A 25782-nucleotide genomic window follows, 5' to 3' on the forward strand; every position below is an offset into this window, starting at 1 on the left:
GAGAAGGGAAAGGCTACCCACTATAGTATTCTGGCTTGGAGAATTCCATGGACTATACAGTGACTGTGTGGATCACAATAAACTGTGGAAAATTCTGAAAGAGATGGGAATACCAGACCACCTGACCTGCCTCTTGAGAAACCTATATGCTGGTCAGGAAGCAACAGTTAGAACTGGACATGGAACAACAGACTGGTTCCAAATAGGAAAGGGAGTATGTCAAGGCTGTATATTGTCACCCTGCTTATTTAACTTCTATGCAGAGTACATCATGAGAAACGCTGGGCTGGAAGAAGCACAAGCTGGAATCAAAATTGCTGGGAGAAATATCAACAACCTCAGATATGCAGATGACACCACCCTTATGGCAGAAAGGGAAGAGGAATTAAAGACCCTCTTGATGAAGGTGAAAGAGGAGAGTGAAAAAGTTGGCTTAAAGCTCAACATTTAGAAAACAAAGATCATGGCATCTGGTCCCATCACTTCATGGCAAATAGATGGGGAAACAGTGTAAACAGTGTCAGACTTTATTTTTGGGGGCTCCAAAATCACTGCAGATGGTGACTGCGGCCATGAAATTAAAAGACTCTTACTCCTTGGAAGGAAATTTATGTCCAACCTAGATAGCATATTCAAAAGCAGAGACATTACTTTGCCAACAAAGGTCTGTCTAGTCAAGGCTATGGTTTTTCCAGTGGTCATGTATGGATGTGAGAGTTGGACTGTGAAGAAAGCTGAGCACCGAAGAATTGATGCTTTTGAACTGTGGTGTTGGAGAAGACTCTTGAGAGTCCCTTGGACTGCAAGGAAATTCAACCAGTCCATTCTAAAGATCAGCCCTAGGTGTTCTTCAGAAGGAATGATGCTAAAGCTGAAACTCCAGTACTTTGGCCACCTCATGCGAAGAGTTGACTCATTGGAAAAGACTCTGATGCTGGGAGGGATTGGGGGCAAGAGAAGAAGGGGACGACAGAGGATGAGATGGCTGGATGGCATCAACGACTCAATGGACATGAGTTTGAGTGAACTCTGGGAGATGCTGATGGACAGGGAGGCTTGGCTTGCTGCGATTCATGAGGTCACAAAGAGTCGGACACGACTGAGCAACTGAACTGAGCTGAACTGATACAGTCCATGGGGTTGAAAAGAGTCAGACACAACTGAGCGACTTTCATTTTGCTAGCATCTGAGATGAGTGCAGTTGTGCGGGAGTTTGAGAATTCTTTGACATTGCCTTTCTTTGGGGTTGGAATGAAAACTGACCTTTTCCAGTCCCGTGGCCACTGCTGAGTTTTCCAAATTCGCTGGCATTTGAAGGCAGAACTTTCACAGCATTATCTTTTAGGATTTGAAATAGCCCAGCTGGAATTCCATCACCTCCACTAGCTTTGTTCATAATGATGTTTCCTAAGGCCCACTTGACTTCACATTCCAGGATGTCTGACTTTAGGTGAGTGATTACACCATCGTGGTTATCTGGGTCATGAAGATCTTTTTTGTATAGTTCGTCTGTGTGTTCTTACCACCTCGTCTTAATATCTTCTGCTTATATTAGATCCATACCATTTCTGTCCTTTATTGTGCCCATCTTTGCATGAAAGTTTCCCTTGGTATCACTAATTTTCTTGAAGATATCTCTAGTCTTTCCCATTCTATTGTTTTCCTCTATTTCTTTGCATTGGGTATCTCTCAATGCTATTCTTTGGAACTCTTCATTTAAATGGGTATATCTTTCTTTTTCTCTGTTGCCTTTTGCTTCTCTTCTTTTCTCAGTTATTTGTAAGGCCTCCTCTGACAACCATGTTGGCTTTTGCATTTCTTTTTCTTGGGGATGGTCTTGATCACTGCCCCCTTTATAATGCCATGAACCTCCATCCATAGTTCTTCAGGCACTCTGTCTATCAGATCTAATCCCTGATTTGATTATTTCCACTGTATAATCATAAGGGATTTGATTTAGGTCATACCTGAATGGTTTAATGGTTTTCCCTACTTTCTTCAATTTAAGTCTGAATTTGGCAGTAAGGAGTTCATGATCTGAGCCACAGTCAGCTCCCAGTCTTATTTTTGCTGACTGTATAGAGCTCCTCCATCTTTGACTGCATAGAATCTAATTAATCTGATTTCAGTGTTGACCATCTGGTGATGTCCATGTGTATAGTCTTCTCTTGTGTTGTTGGAAGAGGGTATTTGCCATGACCAGTGAGTTCTCTTGGAAAAACTCTGTTAGCCTTTGTCCTCCTTTATTTTGTACTCCAAGGCCAAATTTGTCTCTTACTCCAGGTATCTCTTGACCTCCTACTTTTGTATTCCAGTTCCCTATAATGAAAATGTTGGTAGGTGCCCAGTATGTTACTGGAGAACAATGGAGAAATAAACCCAGAAAGAATGAAGAGATGGAGCCAAAGCAAAAACAACACCTAGTTATAAATGTGACTGGTGATGAAAGTAAAGTACGATACTGTAAAGATCAATATTGCATAGGAACCTGAAATGTTAGGTCCATGAATCAAGGCAAATTGGAAGTGGTCAAACAGGAGATTGCAAGAGTGAACATTGACATTTTCGGAATCAGTGAACTAAAATGGACTGGAGCGGATGAATTTAACTCAGATGACCATTATATCTACTACTGTGGATAAGAATCCCTTAGAAGAAATGAAGTAGCCATCCTAGTCAACAAAAGAATCCAAAATGCAGTACTTGGATGAAATCTCAAAAACGACAGAATGATCTCTGTTCATTCCCAAGGCAAACCATTCAATATCACAGTAATCCAAGTCTACGCCCTGACCAGTAATGCTGAAGAAGATGAAGTTGAATGATTCTATGAAGACCTACAAGACCTTCTAGAACTAACACCCAAAATATATATATATTTTGGGTGTTAGTTATATATATTTATATATATATATATATATATGTATGTGTATATATATATTATATATATATATTACTTAGCACCATAAAACAATTCAAATTTTCTGTTTGATTCTTTCTATAGGTCAGATCACCTGGGTTCTCTGCTTCAGATCTCACAAAGTTGAAAATCAATGTGTCAGCTTCATTTATAATCTCATATGGGGCACAAGATCACCTACCTCAGTGATCTTAGTAAAACCCATATACAATAGATAAGTAAGATAAATAATGTAAAGTAGTTAGCAGAGTACTCAGTGCTTTGTAAGTTCTCAATAATAGATAGCAAATTATATGATACTGTTGTCCTGCTTTAAAAAGCCATATAGGTATAGATAATATGGAGAGACAGAGACCGTAAGAGAGAGAAGGAGGGAGACAAAATAAATAAATTATCTTGTGCTATAGAGACTTTGCAGTTTCAAAGCTACAGCTTAAGGGAAAATTTCATCACTAGTATTGATTAGTTCTGCTGTTTCATTAACACACACCACCTGTTCATGTAGGAAATACCCTCAGTACAGTTCAAGAATCTAAACTCCATACAGAATCCCTATTACCTCACATATGATCCAGAAAATACCAGCCCTCATAACACTGCTGGCTGCATGCTTGTCTTTAAAATTTTAGACTAGACTAACGTTTGTTGTTGTTGTTCAGTCGCTCAGTCATGTCCGACTCTTTGAGACCCCATGGACTGCAGCACACCAGGCTTCCCTGTCCTTCACTGTCTCCCGAAGACTAACCTTTAGGAGGTTCTAAGAACATAAAGTTCATATGTGTTCTCACAACCACGATCCACTGGGTACAGGCTGGCATCTAATATTTTGATGCATATTTCTATCTTAAATATCTAAGTGTTTTCCAGTATTGGCTTTGTTAGTGATGATATCCCTCCCCCATCTTCCACTCCTCATACTCATAAAACACAGTGACGCCCTCATAAGAGAAGACAATTCCATCAAGTATCTGATTCTTGTTTAAAATCTACTCCTTGTGTCAAAAAAATACAGAACCAACATAAGAGAAAGGAACCTATTTTTTACATGAATGTCAAGAAAAGTTGGAATTGTGTACAGTGAAAAGTGAGGTAGATGTTCTTAATTTAATCCAAAATATAGTTGATTTCAAGATTGTTACTGTTTTTCAAGGAAAGACTCACCAATATGAAAGAAATGAGTTTCTCTGCTCTTAGCAAAACTCATACACAATGGATCCTATCGCCACACAAAGTGCCTTAAGCTACATTAAAGGTCAGTTCAGCTTAATCGCTCAGTCCTGTCTGACTCTGTGACCCCATGGATTGCAGCGCACCAGGCTTCCCTGTCCATCACCAACTCCCAGAGCCTACTCAAACTCATGTCCATCACATCAGTGATGCCATCCAACCATCTCATCCTCTGTCATTCCCTTCTCCTCCTGCCTTCAATTTTTCCCAGCATATATTATACAATGTATTTTATTTTTTTTTTTTTTTTTTTTTTTTTTTTTTTTTTTTTTTTTAAATTTTATTTTATTTTTAAACTTTACATAACTGTATTAGATTTGCCAAATATCAAAATGAATCCGCCACTACATTAAAGGTATATTGCCCAAATAAAAGAGTAAATAACAGACACAATTACAGTGATCACCTATGTAGATATCAGAACTCAAAAAAAGGAACAAATATGTCTCTTAAATTTCTACTGCACCAGTGGGTCCCATCATCAGGATAAATCACATTTATATTAAGTATGAAATTTTTCATCAGGTGAATTGCAAGGCAGCCTGAAACCTAAAGCAGGAGTATCAGTGAGAGGTATTGATGTTCAACTTGTATGTTCATGCCATAGCAACTTAGTCACTATTCGTAGGTCCTTATTACTAGGGAAGATCCCCTGGAGGAGAAGTATGGCAACCCACTCCAGTATTCTTGCTTGGAGAATCCCATGGACAGAGGAGCCTGACAGGCTACAGTCCGTGGGGTCACAAAGAGTCAGATATGACTGAGAGACTAAGCACAGCACAGCACATTACTAACTGTATATATACAGATATGTATATCTGTGTGTATAAACATATACATACATATGTATGCAGTGAGTGTGTGTCTGTGTGTGTGTGTATATATAAAGAGAGAAAGAAAGAGAAAAAGAGAGAGTGAAATAGAGACAAAGACTTGATAACCACATTTAGAAGGAAGTCTAACAATCCCCAAGTATCTTACCTCTGAATGGAAGTTTAGGAAGGAAAGCAAGAGCAAGAGGAAATGAGAGAAATCTACTTTTCTAAGAACTCATCGCCACTATGTGATTCCTTTCAATATAAAACTCATCTGTGTTTATCCCTCACCCTGTCAAAATGTTTAACTTGCTACATGCTATGTTGAGGCACTTGTTTGCAAGTTAATACTCAAAGAGCTGGTGTACCTGTGGTTGTTTGTGGAGTGGTTCCTTTCTGTTCTAGGACCCCACTAGTTGAAGGGCAGAGAATGGAAACTCACATAGCTAGACAGGCAGAGAAGCATAACTTGATTTACTTTCTCAGGGAATAAGATTCCTCTTGAGTTTCCTGGATGATCAGAAAAACAATTGAAAGGGACTAATTAAAGGTTTTTAAAAGTCACGCATATATTTCCCTGTGTGTTTGTTATTTGAACACTCCTGAGAAAAGTTCATGTATTTCTGGAGCTTGCAGTTTTACCTAAGAGGAAAGAAGGATTCAGTTATCCTATTCCCTCATCAGTGTTGCAGATAAGCTCACAATGGTTTATTCTCAACATAAAATTGCACAGAACCCAAAAGTGATCATCTCCTTTTGTACTCCCATCTTATATCTCACTCTCTTGCTCCCTATTTTACGGTGATTTAAAACTGCTGAATTTCTAAACATTTTTAAAAGCTGAATTTATACATAACTATGGCATTCTTTATTATAGTTGTTTAGATAAAGATATTTTAAAGAAAACAAAGAAGGCTGACCATAAAAAATGATGCATTGAACTATATTTATTGCATTTTATTCGGTTTTGAAACTTAAATGAGAAAAAAATATATCAAGCTCAAGAACACTGTGTGTGGGGTGGGGGATTGATTTCATTTTAAAATACAAATTTAGATGTGACATAATAGAGGTGCTAACTATTGATACAATGGCAATTATAGTATATAAGTACATCAGGTCAACATGCTGTAAACCTTAAATTTACACAGTGTTATATGTCAAATATATTTCAATAAGAAAGAACACTATAAAACTCCTAGAGGAGAACATAGGCAAAACACTCTCCGACATACATCACAGCAGGATCCTCTATGACCCACCTCCCAGAATATTGGAAATAAAAGCAAAAATAAACAAATGGGACCTAATTAAACTTAAAAGCTTCTGCACAACAAAGGAAACTATTAGCAAGGTGAAAAGGCAGCCTTCAGAATGGGAGAAAATAATAGCAAATGAAGCAACTGACAAACAACTAATCTCAAAAATATACAAGCAACTCCTACAGCTCAACTCCAGAAAAATAAATGATCCAATCAAAAAATGGGCCAAAGAACTAAATAGACATTTCTCCAAAGAAGACATACAGATGGCTAACAAACACATGAAAAGATGCTCAACATCACTCATTATCAGAGAAATGCAAATCAAAACCACTATGAGGTACCAATTCACACCAGTCAGAATGGCTGCGATCCAAAAGTCTACAAGCAATAAATGCTGGAGAGGGTGTGGAGAAAAGGGAATCCTCTTGCACTGTTGGTGGGAATGCAAACTAGTACGGCCACTATGGAGAACTGTGTGGAGATTCCTTAAAAAACTGGAAATAGAACTGCCATATGACCCAGCAATCCCACTGCTGGGCATACACACTGAGGAAACCAGAATTGAAAGAGACACGTGTACCCCAATGTTCACCGCAGCACTGTTTATAATAGCCAGGACATGGAAGCAACCTAGATGCCCATCAGCAGATGAATGGATAAGAAAGCAGTGGTACATATACACAATGGAGTATTACTCAGCCATTAAAAAGAATACATTTGAATCAGTTCTAATGAGGTGGATGAAACTGGAGCCTATTATACAGAGTGAAGTAAGCCAGAAAGAAAAACACCAATACGGTATACTAACGCATATATATGGAATTTAGAAAGATGGTAACAATAACCCTGTGTACGAGACAGCAAAAGAGACACTGATGTATAGATCAGTCTTATGGACTCTGTGGGAGAGGGAGAGGGTGGGGAGATTTGGGAGAATGGCATTGAAACATGTATAATATCATGTATGAAATGAGTCGCCAGTCCAGGTTTGATGCATGATACTGGATGCTTAGGGCTGGTGCACTGGGACGACCCAGAGGGATGGTATGGGGAGGGAGGAGGGAGGAGGGTTCAGGATGGGGAACACAGGTATACCTGTGGCGGATTCATTTTGATATTTGGCAAAACTAATACAATATTGTAAAGTTTAAAAATAAAATAAAATTAAAAAAAAAAGAAAGAACACTCATGATGTAAATAAATGAATCTTTGAAGAATTATTTAAAAACAAAACAAATTAAAAAATAAAATTAAAATTATGCAGCTAATTTTCTTTGATCTTATGTAATACAGCTAGAGCTTAGTAACCATACTACAGGTAGAGAAAAGAGTTGAGAACTTAAACCAATTTTCTAAATAGCACTTTAGTTAATAAGATAATTAAATTATAATTCTTTATTTTGCAGAAAATACTGACAGTATGCCATATCTAAAATGAAATTAATTCCAGATGAAGTAAAGATTTAAATAAATAAGGAAAAAACAAAGCATTAAGACAACATATAAACAAAACCAGAAAATCTAGGGAAAACTTTAATAATGAATTTTGATATCCAGTCTTTCAAATCTTCAAGCTTTTCCTTTTCTAGATTATCTATGCCATTTTGTGAGTCCCTCTCCATTTGAAAATACACTATAGGGTCCACATATCTACAGAATAAAGTGATGAGATTATATCTAGAATTTCACTGAATCTGTAAACAATTTGAGGAGAATAAGAATCTTTAAAATATTGTCTTTCAAGCCATGAGAAATTTATAATCCATCATTTCTTCAGAAACTTTTATATATCTCTCAAAAAGCATTTTTCAGTTTCTATTGGTGTGGTCTTATACATCATTACTTACATTTTTATCCATATCAAGGTTTTTTCAACCTCAGCACTATTGACATTTGGAGCAAGATGAGTCTTGTGGGGGTCTGTCCCATGCATCATAAGATGTTCAGCAGCATCCATGATCTCTAGCCACTAGATGCCAGCTTCTGAGACAATCAACAACTTCTACAAACATTTTCAAATCACAGTTGAAAGCCATTGATCTAGATGTTTAATAAACATTTGCTTTTTATTTTGAACCAAAACAGCTGGGCACAAATTATAAGCGCATAAACCATTTTCACGTGTGTTATAAAGCACAGATTCTCTTTGCTATAATCCAATGTGTGACTATACCACAATTTATTTCTAATTCAACAGTACATAGGCTGTTGAATAGCTTCCAATTTAGCCTGTTAAAAATAGTGATACAAAAAATTAGAGTATATGTTTCATGTGTATGTACATATGAAATTTTCTTTGGCAAATCTATATATAATATATTATATATAATATATATAATCTTATATATGTTATATTTTATAGGTTATATGCTATATGTCTTCCTTTTGAGGCTTCCCTGGTGTCTCAGTGGTAAAGTATCTGCCTGCCAATGCAGAAGACGTGGGTTGGATCCTAATGTGTCAGGACGATCCAATGGAGAAGGAAATGACAACACACTCTAGTATTCTTGCCTGGGAAACCCCATGACCAGAAAAACCTGGTGGGCTACAGTCCATGGGGTTGCAAAAGAGTTGGACACGACTGAGCGACTAAACAAAAACAGTCTTCCTTTTGGAGCCACATTCAGATTTGTATAAGCACACACATGTGTTTCTATCAGATATATACCTAGGAATGGAATTGCTGAGTCACAGAGAATGTTTATCATTGTTTTAGTAGATCCTGACAGAGTTTTACCAGTTTATTCTCCCAGTGTCAGTGCATAAAATTTCCAGTAGTTTCACATATGACCATCATTTGGCATCATTGGTCTTCTCCACTTTGGCAGCTAATGGGTGTGAAGTGATATTTTATTGGGGTGGAATTTTTCTCTTCCTGATGAAAAATAAAGTTGAGTATCTTTTAGTTATTTGATTTCTGGATGATATTGTGAATGTTATCTTTTTGAAATTTCACTACTATCTTTCATTCTTAAATTTATCATTTCTTTTATTACCAAGTCACATTAAGAGGGTGAAAGGCAAGCTGCAGAGTGGGAGATAGTAATTGTAATACGTATTTTTCACAAAGAACTTAGATCCAAAATAAATTGTATTCACAAATCAACAAAAAATATAGAGAGCCCCCTCTCAAATTGGAAAACTGAGCAAAGAATACAGATCAGCAATTCACAGTTGATGATTAAAATAACCTTGGAAAGATGAGTAAACTCATTGAAAAGAAAGTGAAAGTGAAGTCACTCAGTCATGTCCGACTATTTGCGACCCCATGGACTGTAACCCACCAGGCTCCTCCGTCCATGGAATTTTCCAGGCAAGAATATTGGATTGGGTTGCCATTTCCTTCTCTAGGGGATCTTCCCAACCGAGGGATTGAACCCGGGTGTCCTGCATTGCAGGCAGATGCTTTACCCTCTGAACCATCGAGACCCGGTTTCAATCCCTGGGTGGGAAAGATCCCCTGGAGAAGGAAATGGCAACCCGCTCCAGTATTCTTGCCCGGAAAATCCCATGGACAGTGGAGCCTGGTGGGTTAGAGTCCATGGGGTCACAAAGAGTCGGACACAACTGAGCGACTTCACTTTCACTTTCTTTCATAGAGTAAACTCATTACTAGTCAGTAAAATGTCAAATAACAGAACAGGTTACTAATTCATACTCGTTCAGATCAGATCAGATCAGATCAGTCGCTCAGTCATGTCCGACTCTTTGCGACCCCATGAATCGCAGCACGCCAGGCCTCCCTGTCCATCACCAACTCCTGGAGTTCACTCAGACTCACGTCCATCGAGTCAGTGATGCTATCCAGCTGTCTCATCCTCTGTCGTCCCCTTCTCCTCTTGCCCCCAATCCCTCCCAGCATCAGAGTCTTTTCCAATGAGTCAACTCTTCGCATGAGGTGGCCAAAGTACTGGAGTTTCAGCTTTAGCATAATTCCTTCCAAAGAAATCCCAGGGCTGATCTCCTTCAGAATGGACTGGTTGGATCTCCTTGCAGTCCAAGGGACTCTCAAGAGTCTTCTCCAACATCACAGTTCAAAAGCATCAATTCTTCTGTTCGTTAGATGGACAAATAGTGAAAACATCTGTTGGTGGCCTGGATGAAAAAAAAAGCTTTATCTTATATATTGTTGGTATAAATATGAATAGTTATAAGAAAGTAACTTGGTAATTGTTACTGAATTTATATATATTTATATAATTTAATCCAGTAATTCCAGTCCAGGAAGCTACATCATAAAAATAAAAGAACCAGTGCTAAGTATTTATTCATATATGTGTTAATAGATAACTTATATTTGCAAAACAACTAAAAAGAGTGAAAATTCCTAAATGGAATGGTTGAATAAATCATGGTACTGCTACATCATGAAATATGTAGCAGCTAATAAAAGACTTATTTATAATCACATCAATTAACCTTGAGGGATTTTCATGATATTTTCTAATAGGAGGGGGTGCGGCTATCATTGTCAGTTTGTGTAAAACAAACTGACAATATGTGTATTATAGGAGCATAGAGAGAGGAGTAAAAAGATAAAATCAGGTTACTAATTATAGGCTGAAGACTAGTGATGATAAAAACAAGCAAATATACTTTTAAGGATGAAAATAATAATATGAGATGGGTAATATAACCTAATTAATTAATAATTACATGCATATATATGTAAAAAGAAACCAGAAAATAAAATAACTGGATATTGATATGTAGGGATGATTACAATGCATATTTTAAGTGGAAAAAGCAAACTTATAAAAAGTATTTATCAGTTAAAACATACCCCCACATGCCCAAACCCAGGTAAAAAGAAACTCAAAAAGCCAAAGAGTCAAACTTATAAAAGGAACAGGGAACATGAAAGCCAGGCAGAATGTTTGCAAAATAATGCCAAAGGAATAACTGGTGAGGGTCCATGGCTGTCTCCATGCAGCTCAACTCCTCAGATGGCCCACCAGTACTACAAACATAAACCAACCTCCTAAAGCATGGCTGATACCTTGTTAGCTGTTTCAAAATTCTATGTTACCCTTGCCATTTCATTTTGAGTTTATTTCCCAATGAAGGAGATGTGGGTTCGATTCCTGGGTCAGGGAGATCCACTGGAGCAGGAAATGGCAAGCTACTCCAGTATTCCTTCCTGGGAAATCCCATGGACAGAGGAGACTGGTAGGTTATAGTCCATGGAGCCGCAAAAGAATCAGACACCTATTGAAAAGACTGTATTTTCTACATTGTATAATCTTGCCTCTTTTGTCATTGTAGAGATGTGGATGGACCTAAAATCTGTCATATTGAGTGATGTCAGAAAGAGAGAAACAACTATTGTATATTAACTCATATATGTGGAATCTATAAAAATGGTACAGAGGAATCCATTTGCAAGGCAGGAATAGAGATGCAGATGTATAAAACAGACTTGTGGACACAGTGGGGAGGGTGGGACAGACTGAGAGATTAACATATACATACCACCATGTGTAGTACGTACAGCCTGTATGCAGGTCAAGAAGCAGCAGTTAGAACCAGACATGGAACAACAGACTCATTCAAAATTGGGAAAGGAGTAGGACAAGATTGTATATTGTCTCACTCTGCTTATTTAACTTATATGTAGAATACATTGTGTGAAATGCTGGGCCATATGAATCACAAGCTGGAATCAGATTGCCAGGAGAGATATCAACAACCTCAGATATGCACATGACTGACACCACTCCAGTACTCTTGCCTGGAAAATCTCATGGATGGAGGAGCCTGGTGTGCTGCAGTCCATGGGGTCGCTAAGAGTTGGACACGACTGAGTGACTTTACTTTCACTTTTCACTTTCATGTATTGGAGAAGGAAATGGCAACCCACTCCAGTGTTCTTGCCTGGAGAATCCCAGGGACGGGGGAGCCTGGTGGGCTGCATAGTCCAGTCTATGGGGTCGCATAGAGTCAGACATGACTGAAGCGACTTAACAGTGGCAGCAGCAGACACCACTCTAACAGCAAAAAGGAACTAGAGTCTCTTGATGGGGGTGAAACAGGAAAGTGAAAAAGTTGGCTTAAAACACAACTTTCAGAAAACTAAGATCATGTCATCCAGTCCCATCGCTTCATGGCAAACAGATGGGGAAAGAGTGGAAACAGTGACAGATTTTATTTCTTGGTCTCCAAAATCCCTGTAGATGGTGACTACAGCCACCAAATTAAAAGATGCTTGCTCCTTGGAAGAAAACCTATGACAATCCTAGACAGGGTATTAAAAAGCGTATAGTCAAAGCTATGGTTTTTCCAGTAATCATGTACAGATGTGATAGTTGGACCATAAAGAAGGCTGACTGTCAAAGAATTGATGCTTTTGAACTATGGTGCTGGAGAAGACTCTCAAGAGTCCTTTGGACAGCAAGGACATCAAACTCATCAATCCTAAAGGAAATCAGCCCTAAATATTCATTGGAAGGATTGACACTGAAGCTGAAGCTCCAACACTTTGGCCACTTGATGTGAAGAGCCGACTCATTGGAAAAGACCATGATGCTGGGAAAGACTGAGAGCATGAAGAGAAGGGATGACAGAGGATGAGATGGTTACATGACATCACCAACTCAATGGACATGAGTTTGAGCAAACTGCAGGAGAGAGTGAAGGGCAGGGAAGCCTGGTGTGATGCAGTCCATGGGGTCGCTAAGAGTCAGACACAGCTTAGTGACTGAACAACAACAACCATGCATAAAATGGATAGCTAGTGGGAAGCTACTGTATAGCAGAGGGAGCTCAGCTTGGTACTTTATGATGACCTAGAGAGGTAGGATGGGGATGTGGGGGATAGAAGTCCAAGAGGAAGGGAATATAAGTAAATGTAAAGCTGATTCAAGCTTCCCAGGTGGCACTATTGGTAAAGAACTTGCCTGCCAATGCAGAGATATAAGAAACACTGGTTTGATCCCTGGGTCAGGAAGACCCCCTGGAGGAGGGCATGGCAACCCACTCCAGCATTCTTGCCTGGAGAATCCCATGGGCAGAGGAGCCCAGCAGGCTACAGCCCATAGGGTCGCAAAGAGTCAGACACAACTTAAACGATTTAGCAGGCAGGCAGACATAGCTGATCCACTGTGTTATACATCAGAAATTATCACAACATTGTAAAGCAATTACACTCCAATTTAAAAAGAAAGAAAGATCTTTAATCCATTTTGAGTTTATTTTTCTGTATGGTGTTAGAAAGTGTTCTAGTTTCAGTCTTTTACAAGTGGTTGACCAGTTTTCCCAGCACCATTTGTTAAAGAGATTGTCTTTTCTCCATTGTATATCCTTGCCTCCTTTGTCAAAAATAAGGTGCCCATTGGTGCATGGGTTTATCTCTGGGCTTTCTATTTTGTTCCATTGATCCATATTTCTGTCTTTGTGGCAGTACCATACTGTCTTGATGACTGTGGCTTTGTAGTAGAACCTGAAGTCAGGCAGGTTGATTCCTCCAGTTCCATTCTTCTTTCTCAAGATTGCTTTGGCTATTTGAGGTTTTTTGTATTTCCATACAAAAGTAAACTCAAAATGGATTAAAGATCTAAACATAAGGCCAGAAACTATAAAACTCCTAGAGGAGAACATAGGCAAAACACTCTCTGACATACATCACAACAGGATCCTCTATGACCCACCTCCAAGAATATTGGAAATAAAAGCAAAAATAAACAAATGGGACCTAATTAAAATTAAAAGCCTCTGCACAACAAAAGAAACTATAAGCAAAGTGAAAAGACAGCCTTCAGAATGGGAGAAAATAATAGCAAATGAAGCAACTGACAAACAACTAATCTCAAAAATATACAAGCAACTCCTGCAGCTCAATTCCAGAAAAATAAATGACCCAATCAAAAAATGGGCCAAAGAACTAAATAGACATTTCTCCAAAGAAGACATACAGATGGCTAACAAACACATGAAAAGATGCTCAACATCACTCATTATCAGAGAAATGCAAATCAAAACCACTATGAGGTACCATTTCACGCCAGTCAGAATGGCTGCGATCCAAAAGTCTACAAGCAATAAATGCTGGAGAGGATGTGGATAAAAGGGAACTCTCTTGCACTGTTGGTGGGAATGCAAACAAGTACAGCCACTATGGAGAACATTGTGCAGATTCCTTAAAAAACTGGAAATAGAACTGCCATATGACCCAGCAATCCCACTGCTGGGCATACACACTGAGGAAACCAGATTTGAAAGAGACTTGTGTATCCCAATGTTCTTCGCAGCACTGTTTATATAGCCAGGACATGGAAGCAACCTAGATGTCCATCAGCAGATGAATGGATAAGAAAGCAGTGGTACATATACACAATGGAGTATTACTCAGCCATTAAAAAGAATACATTTGAATCAGTTCTAATGAGGTGGATGAAACTGGAGCCTACTATACAGAGTGAAGTAAGGCAGAAAGAAAAACACCAATACAGTATGCTGCTGCTGCTAAGTCACTTCAGTCATATCCGACTCTGTGCAACCCCATAGACGGCAGCCCACCAGGCTCCCCCGTCCCTGGGATTCTCCAGGCAAGAACACTGAAGTAGGTTGCCATTTCCTTCTCCAATGCATGAAAGTGAAAAGTGAAAGTGAAGTCGCTCATTCGTATCCGACTCCTAGCGACCCCATGGACTGCAGCCTACCAGGCCCCTCCATCCATGGGATTTTCCAGGCAAGAGTACTGGAGTGGGTTGCCATTGCCTTCTCCCCAATACAGTATACTAACGCATATATATGGAATTTAGAAAGATGATAACGACAACCCTGTTTGCAAGACAGCAAAAGAGACACAGATGTATAGAACAATCTTTTGGACTCTGTGGGAGAGGGATGGGGGGGATGATTTGGGAGAATGGCATTGATACATGTATAATATCATATAAGAAACGAATCGCCAGTCCAGGTTCGGTGCAGGATACAGGAAGCTTGGGGATGGTGCACCGGGATGACCCAGAGGGATGGTATGGGGAGGGATGTGGGAGGGGGGTTCAGGATGGGGAACACGTGTACACCATGGCGGATGCATGTTGATGTATGGCAAAACCAATGCAATATTGTAAAGAAAAAAAAATAATTAAAAAAAAAGGGAAAAAAAAGAAAGAAATTCAAAGAGCATTTTACAGTAATTAACATATGATATTCACCTAGTGTCTTTTGGGTTCCATAAATGTTTCTTTCAAACTAATAAGCATGACCCCTGGTCACTTTTGATAGGATGGGTATCCAAAATATGAGAACAATGTTCCTTGAAAATATTTTGCTGATGATAACCTTGAATGCAGAAAACATCCCCCACATTTTACCAAGGAGGAAGAGATGTACTTTTGTCTTCATTTTGCCCACAGTGAGAAAAAAAGGATCAAACTGTAAACATTTGAATTAATACCTTAGCACTGTCCACCTAATGTCTCCACATGCCCACCACAGGGACACGGCAGGAATGCACCTAGTGGCTTCTTGTGGTTGGATGAGGCAGGTCCTGGGCAATATGAATGCAAGGTCTGGGCATTGAGATTATCAGAGAAAGAAAGAGATCTGAAATGTTTTGAATTTAGCCTCTTGTGTCCAGATTTTCTTCTTAGAACTAAAAGACTCAGAATACAGTATGATTTGGCCTGAAAAGTAGAAGCATTGTGAATTTGGGGCAGATGCCAAAACACATAAGCTGAAGCAGACTTTGTATTATTCATGTGCTACCTCTTTTATTATTATGAGTTATATGTTTGGGGCAACCTTTTCTCTTCTATGTAATTTTACTTTCAGACTGTGACTCACCCAACTCTCTAACTTCAGTTAGATGCCATGCAGTTTACTATGGCACCACGTATACACTTTATGGCAATCTGAACCTCACGTGCTTACTTATGGGTTTCACTTTTGGTGGTACACAGTACCAGAGTTTTTGGAGCACAAATGCTGTCTTGACATTCTGGATTTCCTGTGCCTTAAATACAGATGTGTGTGTGTGTGTGCACGGGCTCAGTCACTTTAGTCATGTCTGACTCTTTTCAACCCTATGGACTATAGCCTGCCAGCCTCCTCTAGGTCCAGGGAATTCTCCAGGCAGGAATATTGGAGTGGGTTGCTATTTCCTTCTCCATAGGATCTTCCTGACAAAGAGATCAAACTCGTTTCTCCCACATTGGCAGACAGATTCTTTACTGCTGAGCCACAAGGGAAGACCTGTTACCTATTTACTTTTTATAATGTAACTATTTACTTCTATAATTTAAGATCCTTTTCAAGTACTAATTAACACAGAAAATATAACTTCAAGCAATCAATCATACATATCACACTACTACAAACAATATTTTAAAATTTCAGGTTAACAGGGGAATGACATGATGCTAATGAGTCTCGGAGGACAAATTCAGTGCTCCACAGCAGTTATTTCAAGGAGGGACTCAAGAGAATACATCAAAATACAGCATAATGTGTTGAAAGGTTTGCTCAGCTTTCATCATTTCCTAAGTGGAAAGCAAACATCACTCTGAACTATTTGATTCCTTTTTATTATTAATAATGAGATGGTGAAGTGTTTATACAATAAAGTAGCTCCAATTAATATTTGATAATAAAAAGGATTGCTGAAGTATTCCAATTATCCATTACTCTTTGTTTTCTGAGATCTTTTGTTCCATCCCACCTCTATCATCTCTATTTATCTCTTCTCTTATACCTTTTTCAATTGTATAAGTTAGAAATGTACAAGGAATGATTATGGGCAGACCCTCTGAGTTTTAGGGTAACTTATACTGCTTCAATCATAGCACCTACAAGCCAAATGAGGAAAAAGAGGGGGAAAAAATTTAGACCTAGGAAATTTGATGCAATAGTTTTATATCCTAATGGAAATACCTTGACAAACAAGGATTTGAAAAAGGAAGTCAGGAATAGCATGGTGAGAAAGAGAAGGCCCCTGTTTAGGAGTGATATCTAATATTATGAGTGTGCATAAGAACTTGGGTCCCTCAGAAAGTATAAACATCCAGGGAAGTGGAAAGTGCCTGGAACAGGGAGAACATCATAAAGAAAACAGACCAAGATTTATGAAGGTGGATTACTATACAGGATAAGACAGTATTTCTGAGGAGTATTCAGACAGTATTCTGAGGACTCTGAGGAGTCCACAACTTAACGTGGAGCATGTAAATCAGCAGTGTGATGAAGCATTTAGAATCTAAGTCAGGCAGAGGTAGAGTAACTAAGGTTCTTTTCACAGTATATGAGGGAGAGTTGTTCCAAAACCTACATTTGATATGTAAACTACACATAACTGTACAAAATTCTGCGCTTTTTTCTTTCAGTGGTTATTGACGTCCAATGATATTGTCCTGCTCCCCAAACAGTTAAAAGTTTCCTGATATTTAGTGGTAGCAATGCAGGGTAGAATTTAATACAATGGGCTTTGGTGTCAGATATCAGGGGTTAAGCCTTGACCAAATTCCTTACTAACTGTGTGAATCTGAGTAGCCAACCTAATCTTCAATTTTGACTTCTTATGTATCAACAGTACCTATTTTATAAGGTTCTTATAATGCTGCACTCAATATGCCGGCAAATTTGGAAAACTCAGCAATGGCCACAGGACTGGAAAAGGTCAGTTTTCATTCCAATCCCAAAGAAAGGCAATGCCAAAGAATGCTCAAACTACAGCACAATTGCACTCATCTCACATGCTAGTAAAGTAATGCTCAAAATTCTCCAAGCCAGGCTTCAGCAATATGTGAACCGTGAACTTCCTGATGCTCAAGCTGGTTTTAGAAAAGGCAGAGGAACCACAGATCAAATAGCCAACATCTGCTGGATCATGGAAAAAGCAAGAGAGTTCAAGAAAAGCATCTATCTCTACTTTATTGACTATGCCAAAGCCTTTGACTGTGTGGATCACAATAAACTGTGGAAAATTCTGAAAGAGATGGAAATACCAGACCACCTGATCTGCCTCTTGAGAAATTTGTATGCAGGTCAGGAAGCAACAGTTAGAACTCGACATGGAACAACAGACTGGTTCCAAATAGGAAAAGGAGTACGTCAAGGCTGTATATTGTCACCCTGTTTATTTAACTTATATGCAGAGTACATCATGAGAAACACTGGACTGGAAGAAACACAAGCTGGAATCAAGATTGCTGGGAGAAATATCAATCACCTCAGGCATGCAGATGACACCACCCTTATGGCAGAAAGGGAAGAGGAACTCAAAAGCCTCCTGATGAAAGTGAAAGTGGAGAGTGAAAAAGTTGGCTTAAAGCTCAACATTCAGAAAACGAAGATCATGGCATCCGGTCCCATCACTTCATGGGATATAAATGGGGAAACAGTGGAAATAGTGTCAGACTTTATTTTTCTGGGCTCCAAAATCACTGCAGATGGTGACTGCAGCCATGAAATTAAAAGACGCTTACTCCTTGGAAGGAAAGTTATGACCAACCTAGACAGCATATTCAAAAGCAGAGACATTACTTTGCCAACAAAGGTTCGTCTAGTCAAGGCTATGGTTTTTCCTGTGGTCATGTATGGATATGAGAGTTGGACTGTGAAGAAGGCTGAGTGCTGAAGAATTGATGCTTTTGAACTGTGGTGTTGGAGAAGACTCTTGAGAGTCCCTTGGACTGCAAGGAGATCCAACCAGTCCATTCTGAAGATCAGCCCTGGGATTTCTTTGGAAGGAATGATGCTAAAGCTGAAACTCCAGTACTTTGGCCACCTCATGTGAAGAGTTGACTCATTGGAAAAGACTCTGATGCTGGGAGGGATTAGGGGCACGAGAAGAAGGGGACGACAGAGGATGAGATGGCTGGATGGCATCACTGACTCGATGGACGTGAGTCTGAGTGAACTCCGGGAGATGGTGATGGACAGGGAGGTCTGGCATGCTGCGATTCATGGGGTCGCAAAGAGTCGGACACGACTGAGTGACTGATCTGATCTGATCTATAATGGTTAACTTATAAAATGTCTAGTATATCCCAAGCTCAAAAATGTTTATGCTTTTGTCTCTCAATTGTTCTGGAATAATTTAAGACCATATAACATAAGTGTTTCATGGATTTTATTATGGTTGAATTATGTGAAAACTAGTAAATATGGAAATGTCAAATTTATCAAAATAATTAGAAAAATTACATTGTAATCAGTAATGGTGTTAATCATGACAGTAATTTATTATCAGTGATTTAAGGAAAGTTATATTCATGCATTTTTCAAATATTATGTTAGTGGCTAGGGAATCATTGAAATAACTCATAAAAGAAATAATTCTGAAAATCATGCTATCTGGCTGGTAGTCCCAGGTTTGAATTTTAAAACTTTAAGAATTTATTGTGAATCAGTATCACTCAAAGCACTTTTACTTCTACTAACTCATTTAATCCTCCTGAAAGTATTGTGAGACAAGATCTTTCACAGATGAGAAATAGAGATACAGAGCATAAAATTATTTCTAAACTTATTTGAGCCAATATATGCTTTTGTCTGCATGCAGTTATAGCACTTCATCCATTACACATGAAAGTCCACTTGTATGGGCTGTGTAGCTATTCATTGAGTTTTTTAGGCTATTTTTTCTTTACCAAGCCTCATTTTTCTAACTTATAAAAGAAATATGTTGAAATTCCATGCTACCAAGTGACTTAATTGCACTTTAATTTTTCTGCTTTCTAAGTAGGAAGCATCCTTGGCTCCCTGCAATGTAAGGTGTCCTTGTCCTAGAGAAGGTTGAGGTTTGACTAATCTGAATTTCCAAGACTCTAAAATATTGAGAGTAGGAGCTCTCTGAGCAACATGACCATCACCAACATCCGTAGTAATGACCCAGCATAGAATGATTGTGCTGAATATGGGCACCTGGTCCATTAAAACAGGAAATCAAGGTCAGATTATGTGATGGAGACTGGAGATGTCTGACGGTAGCTTCCTCCTGATCACACTAACCAAACCTGAGAAACTTCAGGGCTCTTTGAAGGTGGAGATGGTTCCCAGTCTCTAAAAGGAGCCCGTCAGAGCCACAGGTTGTCCTGGCAGACATACCTAGAGAGACAGCAAAATGCTCAGAAGTGTGGGACTCTCAATGTGGGAGGACTGACCAGGTTCAAATGTGCTGGGAAGAGGACTAGTTACTTTGGGACCTTCACGTACAACTCACACATATATATACACAGACACACACACACACAGCCACAAAAAGAATTGAGGAGACAGGTACACAACTGCATCCATGAGTAAGTCACCTCCGATAATTCATGCTATCCTGGAACTGTGTCCCCAAAATTCTATATCCCCAATTCGTGTGCATAAGACATAAACAAAAAGTATATTGTCAATGTAAGTATATATAAATAATTCATTCCTCTGCATCCAAGATCCAGGCTAAATATTTCCTTCTTAAAAAGGTAAAAATGATGTCATAATCAATTATGAGTCAACAAAACTAGGGGAAAAGTAAAAAAGAAACGTTGCAGATAAATGAGTGAATGGCATGTTCACAGTAAATTTAAAAATTGCAATTTTTAAATTCCTTTTAAAAATCTGTGAAACAAATATTTCCAAGTATTTTGTTTATAGTTTAATATTGAGAACTATTGACAAAGTACATTTCACATTGAAAAACATATTACTATATTATACTGTACTATATTCCTATGCTATATTATACTATTTAATACTATAGTTTTTAAATGAGCAAATCTACATTGCAGAGACCATTTGCTCTGTGAATACATTACTTTGTCTTTAAGCTTGAGCAGAGCTTTCTTCACGTCCTTGTTCCTCAGGGTGTAGACCACAAGGTTCAGAAGGGGCGTCATCACAGTGTAGAAAACAGCCACAATCCTGTCCATAGCCTCCTTGGAGCCTGGTCTCAGGTAAATGAAAACAAGGGGAACATAGAAGCAAAGGACCACAATGCAATGGGAGGCACAGGTCTGGAAGGCTCTCCATCTCCCCTCTGAGGTGCGGATCTTCAGGATGGAATGGACGATGGATACATAGGACAGCACTATCAGGAAAAAACAGCCCAAGGCCACCACCCCAATGTTGACAAAGATCACCATCTCCACGGTGGACGTGTCTGCACAAGCCAGTTTGAGGACAGATGGTGCATCGCAGATGTAATGCTGGATCTGGTTGGGCCCGCAGAAGGGTAAACGGAATGTCGGTGTGGTCTGGACAGCAGAGTGCACAGAGCCACTGAGCCATGTGGTTGTGGCCAGGATGGCACAAGTCCTCCCACTCATCATGCTGGCGTACCTGAGCGGGCAACTAATGGCCAGGAAGCGGTCATAAGACATGATGGTGTAGAGGAAGCACTCGGTGCTGCCCAGGAAGTCAAAGGAGTAAAACTGGGCCACACAGCTATGAAAAGAGATAGGACTGCCTCCTGGGGACACCAGGGTCATCAGCATTTTGGGCACAGTGACCGTGGAGTACCACATATCAATGAAGGACAGATTGGTTAGGAAGTAGTACATGGGGGTGTGCAAGTGGGGATTCACTATAATCACCAACAGGATGAGGAAGTTACCCACCACAATGAGGACATAGATCACCAGGAAGATTCCAAAGAGGAATGTGTCCAGCTCTGGTGCATGGGGAAGGCCCGTGAGGATGAACGTTGTCACTAGGCTCATGTTTGTCATTTCTCCAGGCTTTTGATATCTCTCTCTCTCTATGGGTATATGAAGAGCACCCAGCATTTAGTCGAGAATTGACGACTCATTCTTTATATGAAATCTGCATCATACATCATACATAATTCTAGAGTTATATTCCACTTTGCTTATCACAAGTCTCTTTTGTAAAAGGAGATAGAATGTTTTCATCTCTCTCTCTCTCACTCTCAATGACATGGAGTCATACACAGATATATGCAAAAAATATTGGTAGAAATTCATTGTAAATTTCTCTTGGTGTATCATAAATATCGCTAACTTAGCACCATAAAACAATGCAAGTTTTCTATTTGGTATTCTCCGTAGGTCATGTCAGCTTGGTCCTCTGCTCCAGGCTTCACAAAGTTGAAACCAAAGTTTCAGCTTGTTCTCTAATCTCACCTGAAGCTCAGGATCACTTGTCTCAGTGAAGATGTCAGTACAAAATAAGATAATAAATGTAAGGTATCTAGTAAAGCACCTATGTTAGTAGGTACTCAATAAATGATAGCATACTATATGAATCTGCTGCCTTATTTTTTTTTAATGTATAGATATAGATATATGGAGAGAGAGACAGACAGAGAGGTGAGTAGAGAGGGAAAGTAAATTCTCATTGTGCTATAGAGACTTCTCAATTTCACAGCTATAACTTTGAGGAAGATTTCACCACTGTTATTGGTACTCGTGTCTCACTAACACCACTATCTGCTTTTATAGGAAATACTCTCAGAGCAGGTTAAGAGTCTAAACTCCATATAGAATCCCTACTGCCTCCCATATGATCCAGGAAATAGCAACCCTCATAACACTGCTGACCACATGCTTGTCTTATTTTAGATAGTCTTTCGTGAGCTCTAAGAACATAAACTTCATATGTGTTCTCCCAACTACAATCCACTAGGTATGGACTGGCTTCTAGTATATTGACACATATTGCTATCTTAAATATCTAAGTATTTTATAGTATTGGCTTTGTTAGAGATGATATTCCTGCCCCCCACCTTCTACTCCTCATATTCATAAATCCAGGTGATACCCTCATAAGAGAAGACAATTCCATCAAGTATCAGATTCTTATATAAAACCTACTACTTGTGACAAGAAATACAGAACCATTGTAAGAGAAAAGGACCTATGTTAGCATAACATCAAGAAACATTGGAATTGTGTACTATGGAAAGTGAGGCAGAAATGATGGTTTTAATTTAATCCAAAATATTGTCAAGGTCAAGATTGATTGTATATTTCAAGTGAAGACTCATCAACATGAGAGAAATGAGGTTCTCTGCTCTTAGCAAAACCCATACACAACAGATCCTATCTCCACCCAATGTGCCTTAAGCTACATTAAAGCTGTATTTCAAATGAAAGAGTTAATAACAGAGACACTTACCCTAACAACCTATGTGGATATCAAAATTCAAAACACAGAAAAAAATGTATCTCGAAAACTTCTACTGCACCAGTGGGGTCCCATCATAAGGAAAAATCACGTTTAGATTAAAGTATGAAAATTTTCATCAGGTGAATTGCAAGGTAGCCTGAGACCTAAGGCAGAAGTTTCAATGAAAGGAATCAGTGTTTGACTTGTCTTTTATGCCATAGCAACTTAGTAACTAATCATAGGTCCTTATTACTAACTGTATATACAGATATGCATATGTTGTGTGTGTATATATATATATGTGTGTGTGTGTGTGTGTGTGCAATTTGTATATATACATACATACATACATACAGAGAGAAAGAATAAATTAGAAACAGAGACAGAGTAAAAGACAGGCAGACAGGACTTGATAGCCACATTTAGAAGGAAATCTAACAATATCTTATCTCTGAATGGAAGCTTAAGAAGGAAAGCAAGTGGAAATAAGAGAAAGCTACGTTTGTAAGAACTCACCTGCACTATGTGATTCATTACAATATAACACTCATTTGTGTTTACCCCCAAGCCTGCCAAAATGTTTAACTTTCTACATGCTACATCAAGGTACTTGTTTGCAAGTTAATACTCAAGGAGCTGGCATACCTGTGATTGCCTGTGGAGAAAGAGCGGTTCATTTCTGTTATAGGACCCAACTAGTTGAAGGGCAAAGAATGGAAACTAACATAGCTAGACAGGCAGGAGCTTAATTTGATTTACTTTCACAAGGAATTGGATTACCCTTGGGTTTCCTGAATGATCAGAAAAACAACAAAAAGAATCTAATTAAAAGTTTTTAAAAATCACATGTGTATCTCCCTGTATGTTTGTTATTTGAACACTCCTGAGAAGAGTTCATGTCTTTATGGAGCTAGCAGTTTTACCTAAGGGGAAAGAAGGACTGTTACCCTATTCCCTCCTCAGTGATGCAGATAAACTCACAATGGTTTATTTTCAACTTAAAATTGCCCAGAACCAACAAATTATCATCTCTTATTTCTGCGCTCCATCTCATGTCTCACTCTTTCTTTCAGCATATTTTAAGGTGATTTAAATTTAGTTGTCTAAATTCCCAAACTGTTTTACAGCTGTTTTTAGTTATCTGTGGTAGTCATTACTTCGTTTGTTTAGGTAAAGACATTTTAAAGAAAATAAGCAAACAAGCCAACCATGAAAAATAATGCTCTGAACTAAATTGATTGATTGCATTTTAAAATACAAATTTTGCATCTCATTCTCTTTGATCATATGTTATAAAATTAAAGAGCTTTATAATCATACTATATGAAAGAAAACAAAACAATTGGGAACTTAAACCAATTTTCTAAATACCACTTCAAGTAATGAGATAATTACTGCTATAATTCTTAATTATTATAAAATAATGGCATCTTTATATCATATCTAAAATAAAACTAATCCCAGATGAAGTAAAGATTTAAATAAAGGGGGAAAACTCAAAAGCACTAAGATAATACACAAATAAAACTTGAGAATCTAGAGGAAACCTTCATAGTGACTTTTTAAAAATATTTTAATGTACTTATTTATTTATTTTGGGCTATGCCAAATCACATGTGGGATCTTAGTTCCCCAGCCAGGGTTCAAACTCTGGTCCCCTGCAATGCAAGTCCAAGGTCTTAACCCACTCAACCCCCAGGGAAGTCCGCATGGTGACTTTTGATATCTGGTATTGTGAATCTATTAATTTTAACTTCTCTAGATTATCTTGGCCATTTTGGACTCTCTCTCCATTTGAATATACACTATAGGGTCCACATGTCTATAGAATAAAGTGCTGAGATTATATTTAGAACTGCATTGAATCTATTAACAATTTGAGGAGAATGTGTGTGCTCAGTGGCTCAATTATGCCCAACTCTTTGCAACCCCATGGACTGTAACCCATCAGGCTCCTCTGTCCATTGGATTTTCCAGGCAAGAATACTGGAGTGGGTTGCCATTTCCTCCTCCATGAGATCTTCCCCGCCCAGGGAGCAAACCCCAGGGATGGAGACATCTCTGGTGTCTCCTGCATTGGCAGGCAGATTCTTTAACACTGAGCCATCTGGGGAGCCCTTGAGGAGAAAACAATTTTTAAAATCTTGCCTTTCAAGCTGTGAAAGTAAGAGTGTTAGTCACTCAGTTATGTCCAGCTCTTTGTGACACTATGGACCCGCCAGGCTCCTCTATCCATAGGATTCTCCAGGCAAGAATACTGGAGTGGGTTGCAATTCTTATCTCTGGGGGATCTTCCTGACCCAGGGATCAAACCTGGGTCTCCTGCATTGCAGGTAGATTCTTTACCATCTGAGCCACCAGGGAACACCAAGCCATGAGCAATTTATAATCCATCATTTCTTCAGCAACTTTTATATATCTCTCAAAAATGTTTTTCAGTTTCTATTATTGTGGTCTTACACATCTTTGCTTACTTTTAGATCTGGATCAAGTTTTCTCA

The 25782-nt window shown here is 38.8% G+C and overlaps 1 protein-coding gene across 1 annotated transcript; it reads right to left on the bottom strand.

Moving 5' to 3' along the window:
* Positions 1–16994: 16994 nt before the first annotated feature.
* On the bottom strand, positions 16995–21883 carry LOC129654200 (olfactory receptor 10G9-like). Its single transcript, XM_055583735.1, has 3 exons — positions 20938–21883; positions 20181–20276; positions 16995–17017 (listed from the first exon to the last, which is right to left on the bottom strand). Exons 1-3 carry the CDS (start codon positions 21881–21883, stop codon positions 16995–16997), a joined length of 1065 nt encoding a protein of 354 aa, XP_055439710.1.
* Between the last annotated feature and the right edge of the window lie 3899 nt (positions 21884–25782).

This window comes from Bubalus kerabau, chromosome 5 (assembly GCF_029407905.1).
Source record: "Bubalus kerabau isolate K-KA32 ecotype Philippines breed swamp buffalo chromosome 5, PCC_UOA_SB_1v2, whole genome shotgun sequence".
Classification (NCBI taxonomy): domain Eukaryota; kingdom Metazoa; phylum Chordata; class Mammalia; order Artiodactyla; family Bovidae; genus Bubalus; species Bubalus kerabau.